General features: G+C 54.8%; 1 protein-coding gene across 5 annotated transcripts; it reads left to right on the top strand.

Annotated features, from left to right (window-relative positions):
- Positions 1 to 20: 20 nt before the first annotated feature.
- Fignl2 (fidgetin like 2) lies at positions 21 to 27,850 on the top strand. Of its 5 annotated transcripts, none has more exons than XM_087199936.1 (2): positions 21 to 96; positions 23,378 to 27,850. In XM_087199936.1, the coding sequence occupies exon 2, from the start codon at positions 23,389 to 23,391 to the stop codon at positions 25,339 to 25,341; it is 1,953 nt and encodes a 650-aa protein (XP_087056062.1). In that variant the 5' UTR covers positions 21 to 96; positions 23,378 to 23,388; the 3' UTR covers positions 25,342 to 27,850. The 5 variants fall into 5 exon arrangements, with proteins under 5 accessions (XP_087056062.1, XP_004862982.2, XP_004862983.2 ...); XM_004862925.3 differs by having other exon boundaries at positions 80 to 218; XM_004862926.3 differs by lacking the exon at positions 21 to 96 and adding an exon at positions 4,826 to 6,093.

The following is a 27,850-nucleotide window of genomic DNA, read 5'->3' as shown; positions in this document are numbered from 1 at the left end:
CTGCGGGGGGAGCCGGGGCCGCCCCTTGTCCGGCCACCCCCACTGCCCAGTCCCGCGCCCGGCCGCGGCGGCCGCAGCAACCGTGGCTCCAGGATGGTGAGCGCTGTTGCCCCCCAGTCCCGGCCTGTCGCCCCCGGCCCGCGCCCCCGCCCCGGTCCCCGGGCCGGACGCCCCCCCGGGCCGCGTACACTCACCTAGGACCCGGCCGGGATGCCGAGGTACGCGTAGCGGGCCGGGGCGCGGGCGAAAGCGGGCCGGGGTCAGGGGGTGGCGACTGTGGCCGGGGTGTCCGGAGCTTTGTCCGCGGGCGCGGAGCCGTGCGGGGGCGGCGGGGCGGGAGCTGCGGGTCGCGGGGTTCAAACAGGCGGAGGTCGGAGGGCAAGGTAGGCCGGAACCCCAGCGGCTGCGTGGGAGACGAGGGTCACTTCCCGGGGGGCGAGCAGAGGAGGGGGTCGCGCTCGGCCGCAGAAGAGCACCAGCCTCGCAGTCCGCCCCGGTGCGGGGGCTGTGGCGTTCTAGAGCCGCGGGCTCCCGGGAGTTTGTGGGGTTGGGGGTGGGATCCGGGATTTGAGGGTTCGGGTCCCAGAAGGATCTTTCGGCCGGAGCCCGAGGGCCGGCCCGCAGGCCCCTCCCACTCCGTCAGGTCTTTGTCCGGAGGCCTCTGTGCGTGCGGGAGGGGTGGGGGCTGGGTTCCCGGCCCCGAGATTCCCCAGCACGGGGACGGGGCAGTGACAGGAGGTCCGGGCTACTTCGGATCCCTGCGCCCCAGCGCTCGCGCCTCGGTGTCTGCGCGCCTGGTCGGGAGAGCGCAGCCCCACCTCCGAACCGAGGCGCTGCCAGAAGCCTTGCTCCCCTTCACCCCAGGCCCCTAGCTACAGGGGGGACCCCTGGGTTCCCGGCCCTTTAACCTTCCCCACTCCGAGAGCCCTCTCCTGGTCTACCCCGCAGAGATTCCCAGGCTGGGATCCCTCCGTGAGCGTCCTCCGCAGAGTGTTGGGCACACAGTAGGCAAATGTTAGTCCCCTCCGACTCCACGTTCCCTCCCGGCGGAAGGCTGCGGAGGGGTCTGCGCGGGGAGAAGGCGAACGGTCTGGAGCCTGCGCCCCGCAGCGGCCTGGAGCGCAGGGGTGGGTGGGTGGGCTGTTAAAGGGACCGTCACTAAATCAGGATTAGGCCGTGGGGCTGTCAGGCTGCCGGCCCTGTCTCCATGGATACCTAATTTGGAGGAGAATAGAGGACGGAAGAATGTTTGTGCTGTCGTCCGCTCGGGCTGCAGCGGCAGAGAGGGCTCCTGGCCTCCACCCGTAGTGTGGAGTGGGGACCCGGTTCCAGTCCCACTCTGGGCTTATGGCGTGGGGGCTTCTCTGTTCCTGGGGCCTGAGGGGTGCTCTGGAACCGTCCGGCCTGCGGAGGGGGCCAGGTGATGCTGCGGTCCAAAGACCTCTCACCGTGCAGAGGGAGTCCCGGACACCCCTCCCCCCAAGTCCGTCTGAGGCCCCGAGCTTCCTTCTGGAATCAGTCCCCACCCGGAGCGCCCTAGGCCAGTAGCAAAGGCTGTTCTCTGCTGTGCCTTAGCCCCACATGGATGGATGCTCTGGATTGCTCCCCGCTGCTGGGCTGCGGCAACCCAGGAGCTGGGCGAGGATGCCGCACTGGAGCCAGAGCCGAGGGGCGGGGCGGGACTAACTGGGGTGGGCGAGGAAAGGGGCGGGGCTTGCCCGGTTGGCTCTGCTGGCTTGGGTGACAGGCCTCGTAAATCCCCCTTTCCCTGTTTAACACCATTTCATTTATTTCCACTTGAGTCCATTGGGGTCCACAGCAGCCAGAAGCGACCCTCGTGCCCTTGCTGTAATATTTTCTGGGGGAAGCCCTCTTGGGCCAAAGGGGATTTAGCTGTGTGGAGCAGTGGAGTTGCTCTTGGTGACACCCAGATAACCTCCAGTCTTCAGGGAACCCCCATTTCCACAAGAGAGGAGAGGGGGCGGAGAGATACAGGGATGAGTTTGGCCTCCCAGGTCATCCCTGTGTGAGTCTCTGGCTGTAGTGTGGCCGTGAGCTGCTGGGGGGAGGGGGGATCCCTGGTTTTACAATTCCAGTACACAGTGGGAGGGAGGCAGGGGAGAGGGACCCAGACCCCTGTGTGGTGCTCCAGTGCTTTTTCCTTCCTACTGGTCATCCATGGCCACAGCTTTTTATGGTTCAAGAATCCCCTCCCCTCCCTTGCCTGGGCTGCAGCTTTATTGCTGAGATCTCCGACTCTCCACGCAATTTCACGCCTCTCTGCCTTTGCTCCTGCTGGTCCCTCAGCCAAATGCCTTCCCATTGTCCCTGTCTTGCCACAACCTCCTCATTCTTCAAAGCCCAGCTCTGATGCCACACTTCCCACCATGGCCTCCCCAGAGCTCTCAGCTCTTGTCACTTGCTCCTCTCTCCATGGTCTCCCAGTCCTGCACCTGTGCCTCCTTTTTGCCTTTGTGACTGCGACCAAATTAGGCTTTGCCAGAGAGCAGAGACAGAGCATATATTCCCCTCCCTGGCTCCCTCCAGGGTTTGGCATCTTGTGGGTGCCCCATAAATATTTTTTGGCTGAGTCAAAGGGGTTTGTAAGGGCATTAAGCCAGGCAGCCCAAAAAGCATGGAATCTGGCCATTTTCAGGTAAATAGTTCTGTTCTCTGGAACTGGTGGAGACCCCTGGGTGGGTCTCCTCCCCTCCTTTTCTTCCTTTTCTCCCTCCTCTTTCTCCTCCTCCTCCTCCTCCTCCTCGATGCCTCTCCCCACCCCCCCAAGCCGGGGAGGACTTTGCCCCTTCCCTTCCCCACAGACCAGCATTCTTTCCCTGCCATTATCATCCTGTTCAACAGAGAGGCCAGTCAGGATCCATATGGATCACATTAACAATTGCTTATTATCTGGGCCAAGGCTCCCCCACTCCCCACCCCCAGCTGCTGCTGCTGAAGTTACTGGACCCTTAGGAGCCCAGACTCTCCCTGCCCCCACCGCCAGTCAGCCAAGGAGGGCAGGGGACAGGCTGGGCTCCCTCACCCTCGTGGAGCCTTCTAGCAGAACTTTGCCTCTTCTGGATGTGGCCTTTAATGACTCCTTTGCCCTATTTAATGAGAAGCAGGTTCCTCATAGGAGCATGACTCAGTGAGGTTCCAGGGCTCTCTCCTGGAAAAAGGGACCCAAGGCCTGGATGCACCTGTGGTCCACTGCCAGGGGCCTCACCTACAGGAGTCAGAGGCCATGGGTTAGCTGCTCTTGACAGACTGTGGGGTGTACTGGTGTCTTCTTCCAGCTTAGCCTTGGGATGGCCCTGCCTTCTTTTGGGGGGGTGGAGGACTAACGGACATCTGGACAGAGAGAGACCCTGGGTGCTGTGTGGCATTGGATCCCAAGGCTTTCCCTGAAGTCAGAAAAATAAGAGATAGGGCTGTAGGTGTAGCCTAAGGGTAAAGCTTGTGCTCCAAGGCCCAGGGTTCCATCACCAGCTCCCACAAATACACATGGCAAGAAATCTGAGTTTCCCGGAGCCACAGCTGACTTAGCCTTGCAGGATGAGGAGCCAGATTTACATTTAAATACACACCACCCAAGAATACTCAGGTTCTGGAAGGAAGGACTCTTTGGGATTACTCAGCCTGGTGGTCACTGGGCTAGGCTGTAGCTGAGTGGTAGAGCCCTTGCTTAGTGTGGAGGGGGCCCTGGGTTCAATCCACAACACCCCAGAAAAGCCAGTCTGGAGATTCATAACTTGTTTTGATTTGCAGAGTCCTCATACTGTGAAAGGCATCTCTGAAAAGTATACTGCCATTATTCGAGAGGAGAGCTTTCATTCTCCTTTGGAGTCTTTTTGGATACCCTGAAGCCCCTGGGATGCTATATCCAGAACCCCTCCTCCAATACGCCCTCTGTGAGGTACTGAGGGCAGAGTCTGGTCTGTAGCCCAGGTTTCCTGATCTCCACACTCACTGCTTGCCTGTGGCCTTATTCCTGGCAGAGGACAGCCTGACACAGGGCCAGCAGTGATGCTGGAGGTGCTGGGTTGTGCTTCAGGTGGGAATGTTCCCAATCCCTGGGTCAAGGTCTGGGCTGGCCACTTCATCTCCACTTGTGTGGCCTGGTGAGAGGCTTCAGGGACTGTTTAGTTTTGTTTCAGGGTCCACTTGGCCTACCGTAGGAACAAAGGTGAGTGGCAAGAAAGCCTTGTTCTTCTTGGAGCATTTTCATGAGGATCTTGATGGCTCTGTTAACACTTAGCATTTATTAAACAGTCTCTGTCTTCTCGAAGTGAGACTAAGACTGATGTCCTGCTCATAAATACGGTCTTGAGGATTAAGTGAGGCAGGTCTTGGGAGACCCAAGTTCTGGTCTTGAAAGACTCTGGGTCTGTGAGGGTGGGGCAGAAATGCATCTGAAAGTGGTCAGAGCTGTGATTGCCCTGGGACATCTCCCTGCCTTGCCAAGCCAAGGAAACAGATTGCAGTGGGACCTCCCTGGGTGTCTTGCTGTCTTTTCCTTTATACTGTAGTATGTCAGCCTTGGGCTTCACTTTGAGGGCTGGAGGTGGGGAAGGAGTTCTCAATGAATGGAAGAGTGGAGCCTGTGGCCCTATCCTTCATTTTTTTTTTTTTTTTTTTTTTTGTAGTACTGGGGATTGAACCCAGAGCAGCCTTCACACTGAGCTACATTTCCATATTTTTTATTTTGAGGCAATCTTGCAAAGTCTTTGAGTGGGCCAGGCTAGGTTTGAACTTGAAGTCCTCCTGCCTCAGCCTCCCAGAGTGCTGGGGTTACAGATATGCACCACCATGCCCAGCCCAACTGTTTTATGATGACTGGTCCTGGCCCTCACTCTAGGGACCAATCCCGGACCTGCAGTGACCCTGCCTGCCGAGCAAATCAGCTGTAATCTGGGACAAGTGACTTCAACTGTTTTTTGATTTCTTCATTTGTAAAACAAGAAGAGCCTCCCTCACATGTTGGTGACATGGGCCTAAGTTTGCCCCTTCGTCTTCTAAGTACACACCCCCTCTAATGACTTGCTCAGTGACTCAGAGTCCAGGGACTCCAGAAAACCATCTCCTGGCATAGGAGCAAGGAGGTAAACAGGATGTGCGTGAGGGTTCTGGCCCATGCCAGGGCTTGCCTGAGCCATCCCTGAGCTGCTTCCCAAGTAGAGTCATGGTGGAGACGGGCAGGAGGGGGAGAGGAGAGCCAGCGTGGCTCTGCAGGACTCTGGGAGGTGAACGCACACTTCCTCCATCCCCTTTCACTCACTGGCGGACTCCCAGGCCACCTGGTCCCCAGCTTGGTTCTGGGATTAATTAGGGTTATGCTGAAGAGGCTGCTTCATATGCTGTGAACTCACCTGTGCTGAGGACCTTCCCGCTGTGTCCCAGCACTGTGCAAGGTCCTGGGTATACCCCAGTGCTCCAGAGCGTGTGCAGGGAGGTCACAGTTCATAGGACCCTGACACACCCCACATACTCACTGGGGCCTATGTGCCAGACCCTGAGCTGGGGCTCTCATGCCTGGGGTCTCCCTTAACAAATCTCAGCCTCCCACATGGCCATGGGGTGCTAGAGGATGTCTCCAGCCCTCCTGTTGCCTTGCCACGGGCCCTGGTATGAACCATGGCTGCCAGGCCACGGGTATTTTATCCAAGTAGCCGTTCCTCCAACACCCATTATGTTTTGATGTGGTTCCAGTGTGGAGGAGCTTCCAAGATGTTGAGGACCAGCAGAGAGGCAAAGGAACGGACTCCACTTTGAGGACCACCACCCTTCCATTGCCTGAGTAGAAAGGAGCCTCCGAGGGCATGTGATCTAGATGGTTGCACACTCAGCTCAGTGCTGTGCAGAGTGCACAGAAGTGGGATTGGGGTGGAACTGCCTAGAGGAGGCAGGCTGGTTACGGGGCAGCAGGGTCTTGCCTCAGTGGAGGCCTTAAGAGGTGGTCTTCCTGGAGGAGGCTGTGTCAGTGGGAATGAGCTGAAACTGGGACAAGGGCCACAGATGAAGTAGATCCACCTGCAGCCAACTGCCCTGAGGAACCAGTGGATGTTCAAGTCTGGGAGTGTTTGTTCTTTCCAGGTCAGTGGGGAAAGCAAATTGGTGGATTCAGGTTAGACTGCCTTTCCCCACCCTTGCATCAGGTTGCTTTGTCCCCCACCCAGCCTGTGTGTTCCCAGGGGGGCTCCCTGGGAACTCTGGCCACCAGGGGGGTCTCAGTTCATTTTCTGCTGCTACAATAGATAACACAGCCCAGGTCTTCACAAAGAACAGGAGTTTATTTGGTTGCAGGAGGTTGAGAAGTCCAAAAGCCTGGTGCCAGCATCTGGCAAGGGCTTCCATGCTGTGTCCTAACAAAGCATGAGTCTGAAACAGAGAAGGGAAACCGGGCTGAACTCCTCCCAGGAGCCCGCTTGAGGATGACTAGCCCACTCCTGCAGTGGGGGCAGAGCCTTCCCTGCCCTAATCACCTCTTAAAAGTCCTGCCCCTTAATACTGTTAGAATGACAGTGAGCTCACAACATGAGTAGTGGAGGGGACATTCAGAGCACAGCACTGGACCCTCCTTCCAGGAAGGGGCTTCTTTTTCAGGCAGCCTTGTGCTGTGTGGGATGGAGTCCATATCACCCTCTTCTGCGCTGTAGCCCTCTGCAGTCCTGAGTTCTGGGGTCTGAGCCCCTTGAGGAGAAATATGGAGCTGCCTTAGTGGCAGGGAGAAGGCAGCTTGGGGATTGGGGAAGAGATGTTTGGCTTTCAGGTTGGGACTGATTGAGTCTGCAGGGTTTGCAGGGATGTTTGTAGACATCTGAGTGTGGTGACCCTCGATAACTGGTGAGAGGAGGGGATGTGCTTCCCTTTGGCTGGGAGCGTGCAAGGCAGCAACGGGAGCCTCTGATGCCAAATGCCCCTAGTGATGAAGAGCTCAACACTCTGGACACTGCACAGGCTCTCAGACAGGGCCAGGTCCTTCTGTGAATCCAGATGTCTTTCATCTTGGCTGTTAAATGGGAACAACATCATCTGCTGTTCATGTGGGAGACAGAGGAGCATCTGGAGCCAGCCTATCCAGGTGTGTGGCACTCCACACCTGGTGACCTAGACAAGTGATCTGTGCCTCAGTTTCCTCATCTGTTACATGGGAGTACTGTCCTGAGGTTCGTGTGAGGATTAAACAGCTACCGTGTGCAAAGCATGGCATGTGTGCTGAGAACCCCCTGGGAGCTGCCAGAGGAGAGGCTGTGGCTGTTCAGTCTACCTAAAGCCCTCTTCGTTTCTCCTCTCACTGTCTCCATGGCCCTGCAGGTGTGGGGGCCACCCCCTTTGAGGACAGCCCAGGTGGACCGGCCTGGCTGCATAGCCGAGTGACTTAGCTCAGCACCCCCAGGGCTGGGAAAGGGCTGGGAGGGGCTGATGCAGTCCTGGGGCTGACTGGGTGGGCTGCCTGGGCCTGTTTCATCACCTTTGGTTAGGCCAGCCCTGTAGAGGCACGCCTTTCACTACCCTCCTGCACAGGGTGGGGTCGTATTTAGGGCCAGGGAAGTAGGATCATTCAGATTTTAACCTTAAGCATTTTGGAAGGTGCATGCCACTCAGGACTCAAGGTAACCCCAGTCCTACTCTGCTGGGTTGATGGGCAGTGTGAGACCTTTGAGGAGACTCAGACTGTTGGGCTGAGAGACTCCTGATATGTGTATGGGTAGAATTGTATTCCAGTGTTATGAATTCCCTTTGCAGACCCATATATTTTTATTTTGTATATTGAACAAAAATTGTGTTTTGGTGCTGGGGATCAAACCCAGGGCATCATGCATGTTAGGCAAGCTCTATGCTACAGAGCCACATTCCCAACCAAACAGTTACATTTAAGAATAGGCCACAGGCTTCCTACCTGCAGAGGGGTCTGGCCAGAAGCCTTGACCTTATTCTCTAGCTCATGCCCGTGCAGGGCCAAGTCTTGAGGGAAGATGAGCCCCAGGGCAGACCCTCGAAGTGGGGCCCAACACGGAGCTTGGCCAGCTGCAGATGGCAGTGGTGTCCCAACGGGACGAGATGACGGGAAACGACCTCCTTCACTAGGTACCTGTGTCCGCCCCATATGTAAGCTCGTTGAGTCCCCCACACTCCACTGCGGGGCTGTGCTGCTGGCTCCTGGTGGAGCAGAGCACAGGGCTCCACTGCAGTGAAAAAGCAAACCATCTTTAAAGTAAGTGCAGGGGCTGGGAGTGTTGCTCAGTGAGAGATGTCATGCTCAGCATCTGAAATGCTTTGGATTCAATCCCCAGCACTACAAGAAAGCAGCAACAACAAAACAGAATTTATAATTGATCTTTGATGTATCTTCAGGGGATTAGTCCTAGGACCCTCATGTGTACCCAAATCCAGGAGTGCTGGAGGCCCTTAAGAGTGGCCTTATACAAGGCCATTATACAAGGCCCTCGAGGGCCTTATACAAAATGGTGTAGTATTTCCTTAACACCTTTGCATATCTTCCTCTGTGTGTGATTTTTTTTTCTTTTTTTTTTTTAGCTCACTGTAGTTCAGGCTAGTCTTGAACTCACCATGTAGCTCAGGCTGGCCTTGAACTTCTAGCAATCCTCCTGCCTCTGTCTCCTGAGTGTGCGCCACTATGCCTGGCTGTTTTGTTTTTTTTTGAGACAGGGTCTCCCTATGTAATTCAGGCTGGCCTTGAACTCATAGAGATCCTTCTGCTTCAGCTTCCCGAGTGCTGAGAATCACAGACATGTGCCACTATGCCCAACCTGGCTCTTATATATTTTAAACCATCTCTAGATTACTTTTAATAGATGATATAATATAAGTTTTCTTTTTGTACCGGGGATCATACTTGGGTCCTTGTGGTTGTGGGGCAGGTGACAGAAGCACTGAGCTAAATCCCTGGCCCTGTAAATGTTATTGTTATGTAAGTAGTTACTACAATGTATCATTTAGGGAATAATGATGAAGTCTGTGTATGTCCAGTACGGCACATTTTTTTCCTGTGAATATTTCAGTCTGTACTTGGCTCAATCCGAGGTGTAGAACCAGTCGATCCAGAGGGCCAACTGTCCTAAAACAAAGTAATTAGTATAAAACAGTGTGGTTCAGCCTTGCTCCAGGGGCCTCTCTTTCCAGGCTCTCTGCACAAGGGAAGACGGTGAGGGAGGGAAGGACAGGGTGAAAGGAGAGCAGAAAGGGTTCTGGGCTGGAGACATGGGCAGGGATGGCCCAACAGGGGAAGGATGCAGAGCCCAGGTTAACAAGTGACGTCAACTCTCAGTGAGGCATCTGAGAGGCAGGGCTGAGGTGTCTGGGACTCGCAGCAACAGCCAGCAGCAGCCTCTGAATCAGTGACTTAAAGGCCTGGGCACCCCCAGTGGGACAGCAGGGTAGACACGGAGCCCAGGCGGAGGGGCCAGACTGAGCAAAGGCTGTGAAGTGTGTGTCCCAGAGGATGGTCTGCCGTGGCTGGAGGGGTGGCCATGGCTGGGTCTGAGGTTGAAGGGAGGACAAACTGACCCCTCTGCTCTGTGGTTGGTAGGAGGTTGTGTCTGTGTTCTGGTAGGTGGAGCTCCCTGGCGGCCAGGAGGGCAGAGAGCAGAGGCAGTGAGTTCAGAGGTGGGGCAGGCTGTGGGGAAGCAAATTGGAGGGAATGTCAGCCAGACTCTGACCCCTGAATAGGCGGTGGCTCCAAGAGGTGGAATCACAGGAGCTCTGATTTCCAGCCTAGGTGGGCAGAGGGACTCCAGAGGGAGAAGGTGAAGGTGTTTCCTTGGGCATTAAGCTTGAGGATTTTGTGGACCCACAGAGGACCCTCCATCTTTTCATCTAGATTCCCAAGGACAGTGAAAAGTGGGGCTCAGGATGAAGTTGGGTCTGGGATATCGTGGGCACGGAAGAGAGACCTGAAGTGGACACATGTGCTTGGCAGTTTCTGAATGACAGAAGTGCTGAGAGAAGGGAGGTGCAGGGTCCTGGGGCTCTTTCTCTATTGGCAGAGAAGCTGATGAGAAATGTTCAAGGACACAGGTGAGAGAGGTCAAGGGTCAGGCTGTCATCCCGGGAAGTCCTGGTTTGGGCTTCAGACTCAGTGATGGTCAGGTGGTCAGGGGCAGGTCAGGCAGCTCTCTCCTGCAGCGTGACACCCTGCTGGGCCCAGCAGGTAGCTCTGAAGCTGCACTTCTGACCTTGAAGTTGTTCTTCAAAGCTGTTGGGTCCTTCTGGCCCAGGAGAGTCCCCATTGGAGGCTTTGCCAGGCTGAAGCATGTAGCCAGCCTCTTAGGAGCCCAGCTGGAGCCTGCCCCTGGTCCCTGCCCTGCTGTCCTGGCCCAGCCCTGCCCCTCTGGTGAGTGTGCAAGGTTCTCCCCTCCTCACTGCCCTCAGGCCAGCTGTGAGGGGATCCTGTCCTTCCTCTCGTTTCACACTGGAGGAAGCTGATCCAGGGATTCTTGCCTCAGACCTCCGAGCTGATTCCAAGGCCAGTGCTCACTGCCTACAACAAATGAGCCATAGAGGGAGGGGAGTGCTGTGACCTTGACATGGCTCCCCAGGCTTGCTAGAGTGGGCTCAGAGACCCCAGCCCTGGGTCAGTCTTTCTGGCTGGGCTTTAGAACCCTATCTCATTCAAGTTCATAGTGGGTCCAGGTGAGAAACGGGGAGAGGAAGGGAAGGAGTGTGCGCCACGGTGGGTGGGATGGACTCACACAGTAATCCCTCTTCCCGAGATGGAGAGCAAGCCCTTAGCCCAGTACCTGTGGCCTCCGGCAGATGACAGCCGAGGTGTGCCTTTGGAGCTCTCTGGGAAGCAGAGAGAGGGTTACACTTATGTCCTTTGTGCCTTTCCCCAGGGCCCAGGAGTAAGTCCACCCTGTAGTTCTATGGTCATCAGAAGAGGGGTGTGGCGGCGGGGCTGTGCTGCCCTCCAAGCAAATGCCAGCTCCCTACTCATCTTACCTGGCTGGGGTGAAAACTTCTGGCTGCTCCTGCTCCCCATCTCCCACAGAGTGAGGGACAAAGCAAATCAGATTTGCTAAATCTTTGCTGGGGTGGGTGGCTCATTACCCGGAACCCCCACAGGTTCTCTTTGGTTTAAAAGAAAGTGATTGTTAACCAGAATGGTTTTCTCTTACTCAAAATTTAGGCAGCAGATAGAAAAACATTTGTTTTCTTTGTGGGAAGGACAGTGGTAATAACTAGGCTGGTTCTTCCTCCTTGGCTTCCACAGGGACGTGGGTTAGGGATAGAGAATCTGCCTCACAACACCCTGTGTTCCAAGGTATTGCTTGGTCTGGGGTGGGGACACGGAGTGATGGGAGGACAGGGCTCAGAGCATCCCTGAGCAGCAAAAGCACCTGGAAGAGGATCAAGGGAGAGCAGGGTGGGGCTGTGGGGAAGAAGAGGCTATGAGGAGAGCAGGGCTTCAGAGCTGGAAAAGTGATTAGCAGCTCTGCTGAGTTTGAAGTCAGGCCTTGGCAGCCCCAGGGCAGCTGGAGAGGAAAAAACGAGCTGGGTTTCTGAGGTGAACAAAAGTGGCTTCCAAGCTCAGCACCAGATCACAGGGGCACAGGCAGGTCCCTGAGCCCTTCAGGTAGGACTGAATCTGCATAAAACATTGGGAGCCTGTGTCTGGGGTCTAGCACCTTCTGCAAGGAGGGGGTGGGTGGCAGATGGAGGTCCCCAACCTCCCAGAGCAGAAGACAGGCTGTTTGATCAGTGAGTGTGTAAATTGGGATTTTATGGATCGCTTAGTCACTGCTGGAGCTGGGGCTCCCAAATTCCTCTGTGCCCCAGAGTGCTTAATCTAGTCCTGAGCTTCCCCCTGGGAGGCAGAGGGAAGGACAGCTCCCCACAGGCCCCACCCCTCCTGCTGCAGCTCTCTCTGAGCCCCAGGCTTTGTCAGTTGCAGGTTGAGCGGTTCAAATGTGCTAATACACTCCCTGGGGGCTGCTGGACAGTGGGACTTAGCCTTCAGTGCTGTGATTGGCCAGAGAGGCCATGGGAGGGGGGACCCCAGCAGCAGCTGAGAGTGCATGTATGTGTGCTCAAATGCACGCAGACATACAAGTGTGCCTGTTTGTGGGGAGGGGGTTGAGGGTGTCCACCCTGCTCAGTCCACTGGGCAGAGACAAAGGATCTTCATGCAGCTCAGAACAAGCCATGTTCCTACCTGGTCAAGCTGGTTAGGGAGCCCACCTGTCATCCTTTACATCTTGACATGGTAGGGCTTAGTGAACGTGTGTTGAATGAATGAGTGGGTGAGTGACCACATGAGTGATTGCATTTTTCACTGGGATTATATCTGCTGGAACCCAGCACCTACAGATTCCCACATTGCTCAGTAACTCTCCCTTCCTTCACTAAGATTTGCTTTAGCCTAGGCCTGCCTGGCTAGACATCAAGACTGGACATGAAGGAGTGTCCAGGCCTCAGGGGACACAGCTGTGACTCCCAGACTCTCATCACTTGAGAGTGCTTTCACTGTGTTCATATTTCTCCTTCTCTGCTAGCCCCCATCTGTCTTTGGGATTGGATGAGGATGAGGATGGTAGGCAGGGTGGGGGAGGGGTGTTGAGCAGCTGATGGGGGAGGGAGGCAGGACGGCCAGATGACAAACTGCCCTGTCCTACCTTCCTCTCCTGCTCTCCAGCCAGCCCCTCCTCTCCCCAGCAGGGCAGACAGGCTGGTCTGGGGGAGGGGTCTGGCCCAGAAGGCCACTCTCTCTCCCCTGCTTCTAGGGGAAGCGGGAGTTCAGTGTGGCTGTAAAACTACCTGGGGAGCCTCAGAAATGCAGTGTAAATCCTGAGGAAGTCCTCCCGAGGCCCCGGAAGTTCCAGGCAAAGCTAGGATTGGAGTAGGTGATGTGTCAGAAAGCTTCCTGGGTGCAGAGCCAAGCCCGTGCTGCGATCAGAGCTGCCTTGTCCAACCAAACTCTCTCTCTTTTTTTTTTTTTTGGTACCGGGGATCGGGGATCGAACTCGGGTCCTTGCGCTTGTGCAGCAGGGGGTGAAACCACTGAGCTAAATCCCCGGCTCCAGCCAAACTTTCTGTGATGATGGAAATGATCTATGTTGCTATGACTGCTCAACATCATCAGGCACTGTGGTTACTGCTATGGAGGAACTGAATTTTAGTTGTATTAAATTTTAATGAATTTAAATGAGAATAGCGACATGTGGCTAGTAGGTGCCATTTGGACAGTACAGGATTAGAGGCTGGGATTGCAGTGAAGCCCTTCCATTGGTGCAAATGCCAGCCTTGCTCCTTTGGGACTGTGTGGCCTTGGGCAGGACTCTTCCCACCACACTGTGCTCCTTCCCCTGTCCGCTGAGCTGCCCCAGATGGAAATGGTGTGTGGGTCATCCTGGTTAGGGGATTCTCTGCTCCTTGGGCCATAGGGGAGATAAGTGGCCACTGGGGGAAAGACTGCCTTTTTTGCCTACAGAGTTGGAGTCATATTAGGAACTTCCTTGAGGATGTCAGTCCAAGAGGCTTCCTAGAGGAGGGGACACGTGGAATTGGGTTGGGCTGGAGCTAAGCAGTAGCCAGGGGGTGAGTATGTTTGTGCCCGAAAGCCCAGCCCTGGAGACCTCTGAGCATGAACAAGGGCACCTTGGCAAAGGCTGAGGTTTCTCAGTTGGCTGAGTTCCACCCCCCTTTTACCAGCTGTAATGACTTTTCGAGAAGCACTACCCCTCTCTGACCCTCCATGTCCTCCTCTGTAAAAGGGGGGGTTGTGCCTGTTTAACTGGGACGAAGTGAGGATGAAACCAAATGATAGCTATGAAAGTTCTTTGCAAACCCTAGAAGCCTGGGAGGAAGGGAAGGCTTACTCCTCAAGGGTGCCAGGACCCTGGCCTGGCCTGGCCTCTTAAGACGACAACAGATGGTCACAGCTTGGCTGTGGCCCTGACCGCGGACACAGGCAGGGATTTCTGCACTGTCCCCTCCCCCCAGCGTGTGTGTGCACACACACTGCCCAGATGGGGGCCACTTGGCCAGTTTTGCCCAGGCTGACCTCCTGCTGTTTGGTGTTTGACATATGAGCAGGCGAGGGTCAGCTCACACCCCCACCACAACCCCATCCCTGAGGAGCCAGGCTGTCGGGGAGGCCTCACCACCTCCAGGAAGCAGCATCCCAAGGGCCCTGATCTCTTTACCATGTGCCTGAGGCTTTTGATGGGAATTCCATTGCCCGCTTTGTCCTCTCCCACAGAGGCCTGAAACAGGGGAGAACAGAGGCAGGGAGACTACCAAAAAAAAGAACAAAAGAAAGGAGGCCAGGTGGGGGTCCTGGGGAGCTGGGATGCGTGCCTTTGGGCTCTAGCCATGTCAGGGATGAGCACTTTCTTATAGGGTTTGAAGATACAAACTCCTCTTCTGGGCACCCCTCCCCATCCATTCCTGAGGTAAATCCCTGGCTTCTCTTCCTATCACCCTTGCCATTGCAAGTGGGTTTACCTTGAGTTACTCATTTTTTTCTTTATTCACACAGAGGCAATTTCAAGCCTTTTTCAAGACTTTTTGCTCATCCATCCATCCATCCTTCCATCCATCCTGTATAGTCTATTAAGAAATTACTGTGTGTGAAGCACTGTCCTAGGTACTTAAGATAAAACAGTGAACAAAGTCCTTTCTGTTGTGGAACTTTCTGGTGGGTATACAGACAAGAAAGGACAAAATAGGTCAGATTAGGATGAGTGCTACCCAGAATGTCAGGTTGGAGGGGACAATATCTATCTGAGGGGGCAGTTGAGCAGAGAGCTGAAATGAGCTGTAGAATGTTCCTGGTATAGAGTGAAGCAAAGGCACGTGAGAGCAGGAGGCAGGAGGGAGCCTGGAGTGGGAGGAAAGGCCAGAAAGCCATTGTGACTGAAGGGGAAGAGGAGTCTGGGAGAACAATGGCGGCTGAGGTCCAGAGGTAATGGGAACAGATTATCAGGACCTGGTCAGTTAATGTGAGACTTTGGCTTTAATCTGAGTGTGGTGGGAGCTACATTTTGGTGGGAGCTGACATTTTTGGGTGGAGGAATGAAGTAATCAGACATGTGTTTTAGGGTCCTACTGTGTTGAAAACAGACACTGTAGAAATGGGGAGGTAAGATTGGAAGCCCTTGCCGTTACTCAGGTGAGAGACATCCCTGGAGGTGGCGAGAAATATTTTGTTTCAGATACATTTTAAAACCAAGGTCAACTGGATGTGTTGGCCTGAAGTGTGTGAGAGAGAAGCTGAGGATGACACCAAGATTTCTGCCTGAACAACTAGAAAGGATGAAGCTACCATTTCCTACTGTGAGAGAGACCCAGGAAGGGTAGGTTGGGGAAGCCAGAAGTTTGATTTTTGGACATGTTATGCTAATTAAGTTTTGAGTGGCAACGCGTGTGCCAGTATGGAGTGCAGGGGAGAAATCTAGGCTGCAGGACCAGGGGAGGGACAGGAAAGCCACAGGAGCAAGCCCCAGGCTTTTGAGGGTTGGAAGGGAGGGAGCCAAAGAGGCTGAGAAGGAGGTGAGGTCAGAAGCGTGGCCTCCTGGTGTTTCAAGAAGGGGCTGAGGGGCTGAGTGAGGTGCTGTAAGCTGGAGGAGTGGCCGGGACCCGGTTGGTGGAGTGCTGGGAATGCCTGGCTGGAAGGGTTTCAAGAGGAAGTAGAAGGAGAGGGATCAGAAAGGGGAGTACACCCAACGATAAACTTTTTCTTGAGAGTAGGAGGGAATAAAGTCTCAAGCAGGCAGAGGATGAAGTGGGAGGGAGTTGGAGAGATTATCTCAGGCTTCCTTCAGGAGGGAAAACTATTCTGCAGCACTCAAGAATGCAGGGAACAATGTCCTTGAGTATGAAAGGGGAGGGGCCCCAGGCACTAGGAGAGACTCCAGTTAGTTCACCCATCCTCTGCTCTTGCTGCCAAGAGGGAAGCTGGAGAAGCTTCCCCAAGATGGTGACGATTCATTGTTATTAACTACAACCACTGTCAGTGCAGTAGATATGTTGAGCTTCCAGTATCCTTCCATGCCTGCTTCTCAGGCCTTTCCGTCCTTCCTTTCCTCCCTCCTTCTTTCTTTTGGACATGGTCTCGCTATGTAATTCAGGCTGGCTTTGACTTCCTTCCTTTCTTAAGGATCATGTCTACCTTATTCTTCCTGTTAGCTGATGGAGTCTGTGAGCGTGGGCCACAGGCTGATCCAATTCTGCCTCTCTGATAGCCGGCCTGTGGCGGACCCTTGAACGTATCGTGAGAGGCCCAGAAGCTGGAAGACGGTGCACCTGCAGAACACGGGCTGCATCCAGTCGACAGCAGTTTTGCAGCCACCTCTCTGGCATCTTTTGCCCATCCCTAGACATGCATTAACCCGACCCATGCCAAGTCCTGCGCCAGGTCCCAGAGCATCTGCCAGGCAAGAATTTGGTGACCTGGCTGTGCCTAGGAGGTATGGGGAGGTAGTTCCTGTGTTGCAAGGGCTGTGGCAGAAAATCAGTCCTCCAGAGTCCTCTTGTTACCCTCCCTCTTCTCTCCCAGCTGTAGGATGGCATGAGGGGTAGGGCCCAGAGACCCCCCCCAAGGGTACTAGCTATAAGGAGACAAAAAGCCGGGGACAAAAGGCCTGTGGGAGCCCCTGTGAATAGATTAATGAGATCTCCCTACGGAGGCCCCACAATGGGATTCTCCAGTCCAGCCCCTTTGTCCCAGGCTGAGATAATGGAGCCTTGCCCAGAAGGGTAGCATCACCCCTTCTCCACTGAGCCACCATCGAGCTGCCCCTCCTCTACCCTGCCCCCATACCCTGTTTGGCCCAGGCCCCTTCCTCCCCCGTAGGTAATGAGATCCAGAATGAGACTCCCAGAGTTTCTGTAAGATCCTGAAGGGGTCTTGGAGAGTAGGAGAGAAGTTGACAGTGTATGTTTAGGGTCCTTTCCAAGCCCATCTTGCATAAAATTTATAATGTTTTAGAAATGTTTTGGGGGTTGTAGTGAAAAAGAAGAGATTAAAGGGCCGGGGATTTAGCTCAGTGGCATCGCACTTGCCTCGCAAACGCAAGATCCTGAGTTTGATCCCTGGTACCAAAAAAAAAAAAAAGAGAGAGATTGAAGTTAGATGCAGTGATGTGCACCTGTAGTCCTAACTCAGGAGTCTGAGGCATGAAGATCACTTGAGCCCAGGCCTTTCAGACCAGTCTGGGCAACAAACAAAATCCTGTCTTTAAAAACAAAACGAGGGCCGGGAATTTAGCTCAGTGGTTTCGCCGCCTGCCGCACAAGTGCAAGGTCCCGAGTTCAATCCCTGTTACCAAACAAAACAAAACAAAACAAAAACAAACAACCCCCCCCATACGAAAAAAGGCAAATTTGAGGCCTACTCATCTAAACCATCTCAATTGATAGATGAAGAAAATCGAGCTTAGAGAGGTTAGGTGTTTTGGCCATGGTCACAAAGTACCAGCTTGGAGTCTGCTGTCCCAGGATGCTGGGACTGGGGTAGGGGTGTAATATGCCCTGCATCAGACCTGATGCACAGAGAGCCCAGGGCCCACAGGGATGCCAGGAGCACCCCAGGACATGTGGGCAGCAAGAGCTCGAAGGAAGTAGGACATGAGGCTTTGGGCCAGGTGTGAAGGCTGACTCACCTCAGCACTCCTGGCAGTCTTCCTAAAAATAAGAGGAGGGGCTTTAGGTATGATTTTATTCTTCCACACAGTAATTTTTCTGTAGCTATTTATGAGATGGGGGTTCTCACCATGTTGCCCAGGCTGGCTGTGTTTATTGATTAGCTGTAAGTATGAAGGCTGTGCTCTGTGAGGAGGGCTAGGCAGGGCTCCCCAAACTGGGCAGTCGCTGAAAGGTGTTTTCTTACCACCAGGGAAGGACTCAGAACCCAAATAGAGAACTGCCTGCCCAGCCCAGTGTGTGTCGGTTGTTTGCCGGCAAGTTCACAGGGAAAAGGACAGTCCTACTTGGGTTGTTTTGTCAGGAGAGGGCACAAATTCTCCTGCGTGGCTTGGAGGGAAAATATACAGCACTTGGGATATATCCATGTTTGTAGGCAGATAAGAGTCTGCTTCCTTGGGGCCCTGTGGTGTGTACTGTCATGGCCTCAGGCTCTTCTCTGGCTGCAAGAACAAAGAGCTGGTCCTGACAGGCAGTGCAGACAAATGTTGAGGGCCTGACCTTTGACTCCTGTTTCTACTTTGGAACAGCTGTGTGTCTTTGAAGATGTATTAATCCCTCTGTACCTCAGCCTCCTCATCTGAAGAATGGGAATGACAGCGGTACTGATCTCAGGACTGTTTAGACAGACAAAGGATGGAACACAGGCTGGTTCTACCTCTGGTGCTTGGGTGCTGGAGAAATGGCATGAGGACTGATCTGTCATATGAGAACTTGAAGGAATCTGTTTCACAGAACAGACTGTTCACTAACTCCTCCCCAACTGCAAGGCAAAGTGACTTGTTTGTACCCTACATGGGACTATATACTTTCCATACTTTTTTGGGGGTTTGTTTTTGCGACAGGGTTCACTATGTAGTTCAAGCTGGCCTCAAATTCCCAGCAATCCTCCTGCCTCAGCCTCCCCAGTGCTGGGACTACAGGAGTGTGCGACACGTCTCCATACATTATTTTAAAAAATCTTTGCAGCCACTTTAACTGGCATGTATTATGCCCTTTAGAAGATACAGAATTTGAGGTTCAGTCTGGTCAGGGAGTGTTTGGCCTAGATTCAAACCAGGCCTTCCTGATTCAAAGCCCACATCTTCCTCACTTCTAGCTCAGCTGATCTCCAGGACTGCAGTGTAGTCTAGGACCCTGGGGGGCAAGGGTCCCTCTCTCGGGGTGATCCTTCATGTAGAACCCTGCAGGAGGAAAAGTGGTAGAAGCTTGAGGCCTATGTGTCTTAATGTGAAAGCAGGAGTCATAAAGGGCCCAGGGCAGGGGCAGGAAGCCAGGACTCTTCACTGCAGGCTGGGGAAGGGGAGGAAGGCAAGGGTGCAGTGGACTTGGGTCTGTCAGGAAGCACAGGGCTGCACTGTAATGCTTGTGTACATCTGCACCTGCCAGGCACAGACCTGGACGGATGCCCTCATCTGCAACCGTACACACTCTATGTGCTCAGGCCTGTGTGAGCCCGCATTCTCTACCTATGTTAGGTAAGGCAGCCCTGGCTCCCTCTCCCTCTTTGGTTGGCCTTGGGCAGCTGAGTTCTGACCAGACCTTGTTCTTTCCCTTGATGGATTAGAGGGAACTGCAATGCTCAGGAATGAAGTTTATCAGAGGTTGCTGATAGGGTCCCTCGCTCTCCAGCTAGACCACTTAACCTATAGCAGATGCAATGTGGATACAGGTAGAAAATGCTTTAAAGAATGAAGGAGGAGGAAAGAGAAGGGCCAGTAGCTAGTGAGGGAGTCAGGGTCAGGGAGGTAATTTTAAAAATGGGAAAGATGTCTCGAAAGCGTAAGGTGCCGAGTTCAATCCCCAGTACCAAGGAAAAAAACAAAAACAAAAAAACCGGGAAAGAATTCTATTTGCTTTGGGGAGGGAGCTAATACACAGCAGGGAGGAAGGATGATTAACTGATGGGCCGGGACAGGGTCAAGGACTAAGGTGGGTGGGCCATCGGGCCTTTCGGTGGGTCTAGACGCAGCTGAAGGTGAAAACAAAGGGTCAGTGGCTTCGTTTTTTTCCTAGCTCAAATGGGAAGAAAATGACTCACAGTGTAAGTGTCAGAAGAGACTGAGGGTAGTGGCCCAGCAGAACAGATGAGGTGTCAGGGACGAGGTCCCCCTGGGCAGGTGGTATGTTGTGGAGCACAGTGGCTGTGATGCTGGAAAGACAGATGTGGAAGACTGGAACTGGGTACCCGTAGCTTCTGATTTGGAGCAGGTGCCAGCGATGACTAGGGCCAACGTGTTTTGTGTGTGGGTGTGGATTTGGATGAAGATCGCTGGAGGCCAGGGCAGGTGCTGGTGAGAGGGAGCATGGCTCAAGTCTTTGGGGGGATAAGGGGCTGGAGGACACCACGTGACAGCAGCGAGGAGGATCGATCAGAGGGTCTGGAAGCAGGAGGAAATGTACGGCCAAGTCCAGATCCAGCATTGTCTTCACTGTGCTCTGTCTTCTGGGAGGAGGTCTGTCTTAGTTACTTTCTAGTTGCAGGGACAAAATACCAAAATACCTGCAGCTTAAGGAAGAGAGGTTTATTTTGGCTCACAGTTTCAGTCCATGGTCTACTGGCTCCAAAGCAGAAACAGCATGGTAGAAAGGCATGACACAGGAAAAGGTGCTCAACCCATGGTAACCAGGAAGCTGAGAGACAAAGGGAGGAGCCAGGGACAAGAATACACCCTTCCAAGTCACATCCCCAGTGAACCACCTCCAACTAGGCTCCACCTCCTAACAGTACATTCAGCTATAAACTCATCAATGGATGAGTACACCGATGAGTATAAAGCTCCCATGATCCAGCCACCTTCGAGACAGATGAGAATTTTGGGGGACATTTTAGCTTCAAATCATAACAGGGTCACTCTTCCCTGGCTTGCCTGATTGACTGTGTTCAACATAAATTTGTCAAGGGTTAATCTCTTTTCTCCATATTTCTAATTAAGGAGCAAGACAAAGTAAAACCATACACAAAAACAAAAGAAAAAACTGGTTTGGGTTTGATGCAGTAACACAATACTTACATTTGTGCAACTCTGATGTTACCTCATACGATCCTGCAACCAGAACCACTTGTGATTTCTTTTTCTTTTTTTTTTTTTTTGGTACTGGGGATCAAACTTGGGACCTTGTGCTTGTGAGGCAGGCGGCAGAACCACTGAGCTAAATCCCCAGCCCACCACTTGTGATTTCTGATGTCCCGGGAAATTACCCCTGTGACACTACTGACACCTCTGATCTCTGAAGACCCCTCTCAGCAAGAGCTGGAAAGCTGCACATCACCTCTGGGCCACCAGCTATGTCTGTTCTCTCCTGCCTTCCATGGCACTTGCCACCCCTCACACAGGAATAAAGCAGCCTCTAGAATTCATCCCACTTAAAGCAGCTCATGTCTCCTCTAGGGCAGTGGGGACGATAGTAAATCATTTTATTTTTAAAGGCTGTCTTGTGGCACTGATGTCAGGTCACAGCCATAGGAAGTAGTGAGATGACAGAGATGCTGTCAAGCAGCTGCTGTAAGGCCAAATGTACAGAACCAGAGAAGAGACTTGATTATGTTTAGACTTTCCTTTACCATGCTTCCCACATATACCTGTATTCAAGGTTCTGGAGACCTGACATTTCTTGGTGCTTTTGTTTTTTTTTTTGGTACCGGGGATTGAACTCAGGACCTTGCGCTTTCGAGGCAGGCGCCAGAACCACGGAGTTAAATCCCCGGCCCTCTTGGTGCGCTCCACAGGCTCACTGTATGTGGTTCTGTAGATTGTGTGCTGCCCAAGAGCCATACTTCTAAAGGGGCATGATCCAGTTGTATTTGTAGATTATGACAGTATTCTAGAGTGGCAGTAAAGTGTCCCAAGGAAGCTAGCACAGCCCTGGACTTGTAATAATTTTTTGGTGGTATCGGGGATTGAACTAAGGACCTTGCGTTTGCCAGGCAGGCTTAGTGCCACTGAGCTACATCCCTGGCCCTCTGGCGTTTTCTTAAAACAGGGTCTATGTTGCCCAGGCTGGTCTCAAATTCCTGGATTCTAGGGATCCTCCTGCCTCAGCCTTGTGGGTGCTAGGACTATAGGTTTTCACCATTGCCTCTGACTAGCCCTGGCTTTCTGAATGTGTTGTGCCTACACCTTTCAAAGTGTGATCTGGGATGCATTGCTCCCCCCAGCCTACCTGCTCAACTTAGTCCCTCATCCCTTCGAAGAGCCAGTAAAGACTCCACTTCTTCATTAAGGTGTGGCAAACTGCCTTGAGCTCCAAGGCCTCTAGCACATACCTACTTCTATTTTCTCACTTTACAGAGGACAATGCCTGTCTCCTCCACATGGCTGAACCACTCCCTTCACCTTTCAGTCTAACCCTATGCCTAGCGAAACACTTAAGATTTACACAATTAAAATCTGCTGAAGAGGGATAGGTGTGTAGCTCACTGCCTGCTTAGCATGTCTGAGGTCATGGGTAGAACTTTCAGCCCTGCTGAAGAAAGAATGGGAGTATGTGAACCTGTTGGTTAACTCACCAAATGCTTAGGTCTGAGAGACGTGGGCCCATTCAGTCCTCGAGATCTTATCCTAGAATCAGCCTGGCCCACTGGAGCTATGTGCCTGGACAGTGCTATTTTTTATAGTGTTTGGCTCCTGCCTTGCCTGGTGCTGGAGGGCAGCACAGGAAACAGCCTCAGAACTCATCTCCAGTGATTATGGCACCTATGTCCCAAAGGCCATTGTTCATTACATCTCACAGATGTATTTCCCAAGGCTCATGAGTAAAAGTTCTAGGGTCTCTGTGTCAGAAACATTTTCACTTCTTTTGAAAAAAGTGCTTTTTATTTTGCAAGGTGAGTCTGATCAAATCTTATTTCCTTGGTGACTGAGAAGTGCAGAGACAAATTCGTGATTCACTTTCTAGGATGTACACTGCTGTGAACTCACTTCCCCTCTTCTCCGGCACACGATCTATCTAGTTTCCAGTTTAAATATACTTTTGTGTTGTAGTGACACATTTTGGGAATGAGGCACATGGCAGCACCTGCCCAGGGCCTACAGGTGTTACCCACAATTAGGTCTGGAACCCAGTGCTCTGATTTCATCAGGTAGTGGCCAAAAGAAACTGGGTGGCAAGGAAGTAAATGCCATTGGGTTAGCCACTGTGGTTTCCCAGGGACAATGAGGGTCTGTTACACATGAGGGCACCTCTGACCTTAGGCCCAAAGGGGACCTTGGAATCTTAGGGAAGGCTGAGGTGAACAGAGCATTTAGTAATTTTGAACTGCAGGGCCACTAGACTAGGAACCCTGGTCAGGCCTCATTCAATCTCTGCAGCAGCCCATGGAGGGTGAGCAGCAAACAGTTGTTGCCGAATGAGGCTTGCCTGGGTTTGACTCTTCCCACGACCTGACCCATTAGGTGTGAAAGTAAGGACCATGTGTCCTACAGAGCATGGCTGTTATGGCCAGGACAAAATAATAACCACTGCTTGCAAGGCGAAGTTAGGGCCAACCACATTGTTTCTGGTTCCCTCAGGGTTCTGAGGAAACTGTTATCAGATAACTTCGGTCTTGGTCAGAAGGGGTATTTGGTGGCTGGTGGGAGGATGCCCAGGAGAATGGGAGGGTAGATGGAAGGTACTGGGAGTCTCAAGCAGCAGTTTTAAGAAGTCAGTCGGTGGGACCTCTGAGGCCTTCCAGGACCTCACCAGGTGCTCCTCTCTCTCCTGTCTGCAGCTCTGTCGAAAATGCACTGGACACCGGAACATGTCCAGCCCCTCAACCAGTGGCCAGAGCAGCACCTGGATGTCTCCTCCACCACCCCATCACCAGCCCACAAGTTGGAACTGCCCCCAGGGGGTCGCCAGCGCTGCCATTATGCTTGGGCACATGATGACATCTCTGCCCTCACTGCCTCCAACCTCCTCAAGCGCTACGCAGAGAAGTATTCTGGGGTCCTGGACTCACCCTATGAGCGCCCGGCCCTTGGCAGCTACGGGGATGCCACCTTCCTCAATGGCGCCAAGGGGGACACGGATCCCTGGCCAGGGCCAGAGCCACCCTACCCCTTGGCCTCACTCCACGAGGGACTCCCGGGAACCAAGTCGGGCGGCGGGGGCGGATCCACGGGCCTCGGGAGCTCCCCGGTTTTAGCCGGGAACCTGCCTGAGCCCCTGTACGCCGGCAACGCGTGTGGAGGCCCGGCGGCTCCAGAGTACGCGGCGGGCTATGGCGGGGGCTACCTGGCGCCCGGGTACTGCGCGCAGACAGGCGCCGGGCTGCCTCCGCCGCCCCCGGCCGCGCTTCTGCAGCCTGCGCCCCCGCCTGGCTACGGCCCTTCGGCGCCTCTGTACAACTACGCGGCAGGCGGCTATGCTGCACAGCCTGGCTACGGAGCGCTCCCGCACCCGGCCGCGCCCCCGACTTCCTACCTGGCCTCGGGCCTGCCTGCGCCCACACCCCTGCCCGCGCCCACCTCCTACAGCTTCCAAGCGGCCGCTGCGGGAGCAGAGGCCGGCGTGTCGCTGAAGCGCAAGGCGGCAGACGAGGGGGCAGAGGGCCGCTACCGCAAGTACGTTTACGAGCCCGCCAAGGCCCCCGCGGCCGACGGCGCTCCCTACCCCGCCGCAGACAACGGCGAGTGTCGCGGCAACGGGTTCCGAGCCAAGCCGCCGGGAGCCGCGGAGGAGGCGTCGAGCAAGTACGGCGGCGGCGTTCCCCTCAAGGTCCTGGGCTCCCCCGTCTACGGCCCACAGCTCGAGCCCTACGAAAAGTTCCCGGAGCGGGCCCCGGCGCCGGCTCCCCGTGGGAGCTTCGCTGTGCCGTCGGGGGAGCCTTCCAAAGGTGTGGACGCTGGGGCGCTGGAGCTGGTGACCAGCAAGCTGGTGGACTGCGGGCCGCCGGTGCAGTGGGCAGACGTGGCAGGTCAGGGGGCGCTCAAGGCGGCGCTAGAGGAGGAGCTGGTGTGGCCCCTGCTCAGGCCGCCCGCTTACCCCGGCAGCCTACGCCCGCCGCGGACCGTGCTCCTCTTTGGGCCGCGGGGCTCAGGCAAAGCGCTGCTAGGCCGCTGCCTGGCCACACAGCTGGGCGCCACGCTGCTGCGCCTGCGCGGTACGAGCGTGGCCGCGCAGGGCGCCGCCGAAGGGGCGCGCCTCCTCCAGGCCGCCTTTACGGCGGCGCGCTGTCGCTCGCCTGCCGTAGTCCTCCTCAGCGAGCTGGACGCGCTGCTCCCCGCCCGGGACGACGGCGCCGGCGCCCCAGGTGCACTGCAGGCCCAGCTCCTGGCCTGTCTGGATAGCGGCTGCGGCGCGCGGGCCGACGGCGTGCTGGTGGTGGGAACCACCTCACGGCCCGCGGCTCTGGACGAGGCGACCCGCAGGCGCTTTGCCCTCCGCTTCTACGTGGCGCTGCCGGACAGTCCGGCCCGCGGGCAGATCCTGCAGCGGGCGCTGGCCCAGCAGGGCTGTGCGCTGAGCGAGCGGGAGCTTTCGGCCCTCGTGCAGGGCACCCAGGGCTTCTCCGGGGGCGAGCTGGGGCAGCTGTGCCAGCAGGCGGCGGCCGGGGCGGTCCTCCCGGGGCTGCAGCGCCCCCTCTCGTACAAGGACTTGGAGGTGGCGCTAGCCAAGGTGGGCCCTAGGGGCTCCCCCAAGGAGCTGGACTCGTTAGTGGAGTGGGACAAGATGTACGGCTCCGGACACTGATGGCGTCAGGGGGGCCGCGGGAGCCGCCTCTGATTGGGGCAAATGACTTTGACCAAACCGGGCCGGGAGTGTGCCCGAGTGGCGCATGTCGGGTGGGAGACCGGACTGCTCTGCTGGTGGATTTGTTTTTCATGGGAAGGAAAATGCTTCTGCCAGGCAGATGGATGCCATGTGCGCCGTGTACTCAGGTTTTTCCTATTTATTGTAGACGGGAAGCTCGCCATCTCCGCCCGGCGGAAGGGGCAGACCCTGCATGGGCTAATACCCGGGCCTAAAGAACTCCTGCTCTCCTTTTGTCTCCTCACTCTCTGAATGGCACCCTACACCTCCCCCTCTCCCACTTCTCTGCATTTGCTTGGTGTTTCTTCCCTTCGCTTTGTCACTGACACCCCCCCCCCCCCGTCGCAGTTCCTCTTCTCCGTCCTGTCCTCACCTCTCCATCTATCACTCTCTGTGCTGCTGTTTGTCCCGTGTACTTGGGCGTCCCGGTGCTTCTTGGTCCCTGTGCTTTAACGTCCCTCCCTGCCTTCTGTCCCTTATTCTCACTGCAGTGTCCTTTTGCAGGAGAGCTGGAGGCCCAGGGCTGAGGAGGAAGGGAGTAGGGAACCCCCTTCCCACTCCCTTATCTCTTATCCAGCTGAAAATTTGGGGGGGGGGTGTCAAGCCAAAACAAGCAAACCAAAAAACTCCCCAAAGAAGTGGTGTTTTGGGAGTGTGAGGGGGAAGTCCCAGGAACGTAGCTTCATATTTTAGGCCTTTATTTTTGTAAGATGTGTAGAATTTGCTGGCTTTTTTTTGACAACTCAGGAAGAAACTGACCTCAGAAAGAATGTTAGACTTTGGCTGCTCTCCTGTGTGTCCCCCCACCCCACCCCAGGGGAGCAAATTCTCCCAGAAGACTCAGAAAGAGACTTGTGGGGAGGGCAGGGGAAGGCCCAGTCTTCACTTAGACCTGGGGTGTTCCTGGGACAGAAACAGAATGTATTTCTAAGAGCTTCCTCCTCCCCACGTCCCAGCTTGGAGGCAGAGGTGCCCAGGAGGGGTATGAGATTTGAAGGGGGTAGATCTTGCTTCCTTCCTGCTGCTCTCGCCTCTGCACCCCACCCCTCAGTTTCTGCTTTTCTGAGAGAGGTTATCCAGAGTTGGGGTTTCCTTGCTCATTTCCTGTTCTGGGCAGAGTGCCCAAAAGGAAGGTGACACAGGCAGGAAGTCCCCAAGGTCATCCCACCTGGCCCCTGCCAGCGTAGAGGTCCTCAGTTAAGCTCAGAGTATCATTGCCTTAGGGGGGAGGTGGTCTGGCCACAAGTCTGGGTCGACACGGAATTGCCTGCTGCCCTTCAGCTGCCCTCTATGATGGTGATGCTGCGGAGGGGTGAGTGTCCCTCACCGGTGATGGCTGGGCAGGGGAGTGCCTCCCTGCTCCCTTCCTGCCCTGTGTCGGCAGTTCCAAGGAGGTGGGCAGGGTGTTTTTCCCTCACATGGGAGTGGGTGTGTGTGTGTGTGTGTGTGTGTGTGTGTGTGTGTGTGTGTGTGTGTGTGTATGGGGCTTCTAGCCAGGTTGAAGCCCTTGTCTCTGGGACGTATATTCCTCTCCTTCCCACCAGTTTTCCTTGATGGGGCTTAAAACTGCCCCTCCCCCACCTCACAACCCTTTATTTAGGCCCCAAAGCGGGAGACCCCCATCTCCTTTTCTCTCCCCTCCCAATCTCTCGTGGGTCCCTGCCTGTCCCATAGCTCCGGCAGTCTTGCCACTTTGCTCTAATGGGGGTGTGTGGAGGGGTTTCCATGGGGCATTTCAGGGGCCAGGATGCTGAGGGCTGGTGCTGGCCTCAGACTGCTAACCAAGAAAGCTGCTGTCTCCCCCTCCTGGCCCTTGGCCTGCTTCTGACCCTCCTTGGAACCCCTGATCAACTGCAGGGCCTGGTGCCTCAGAAGCACTGGCCACAGGATTTGCTGCAACCCCCCCAGAGGGAGCAGGGAGTAGGGAGTGAGGGGTTTCTCTCTCAGGTGAGTGTGTGGGAGTGAGGTGGAGGGTGGCAGGGACATGGGGTTGGGATCCCAGCTTGCCCTTCGAAGGCAAGCAGCCCTGGGTGTGGGCAGAAACTCTGACCAAGGCCAGGGTCCTCACTGCTTCCTCTGCCGGGAGCTTCCTGTTCCCCAGGTTTGGGAAGGTTTGCACAAGACGACAGCCCTCAGTCTACTGTCACCTACCTCAGGGGCACAGGGTGGGAAGGGTAGGGCAGGTCGAGCCCTGGCGATGTTGTGGGGAGCATACCAAAGAATCCAGGGGCTTGGTGTTGGGGAGGGCAAGGTGGCCCTCTGCTTCCTCTACCCAGATTGGGGTTGGGACCCTCCTCCAGCTGCAACCATTTCTACCTCATTTTGCTGTGTGTTGTACATGGACGTATTTATCTCCTGTCTGACGATGCTCTGCAGTTACGGTCTGTCTACCTCAGAAGAAACTGTATTTTAAAAGAAAGTATTACACAGTATTAAAGCGATAACGTGG

This window comes from Heterocephalus glaber, unplaced genomic scaffold, assembly GCF_053883595.1.
Source record: "Heterocephalus glaber isolate CG9 unplaced genomic scaffold, H.glaber_assembly_v1.0 deba00001733, whole genome shotgun sequence".
In the NCBI taxonomy this organism is placed as follows: domain Eukaryota; kingdom Metazoa; phylum Chordata; class Mammalia; order Rodentia; family Bathyergidae; genus Heterocephalus; species Heterocephalus glaber.
This window is presented reverse-complemented; position numbering and strand designations above follow the sequence as displayed.

Excerpts from the sequence above, each read along its gene's own strand:
- Fignl2 (XM_004862923.3), top strand. The coding sequence starts at position 6,994 with ATGTCTTTCATCTTGGCTGTTAAATGGGAACAACATCATCTGCTGTTC. Across the intron at positions 7,082-23,377 it reads TCTGGAGCCAGCCTATCCAG|CTCTGTCGAAAATGCACTGG; the intron begins GTGTGTGGCACT and ends TCCTGTCTGCAG.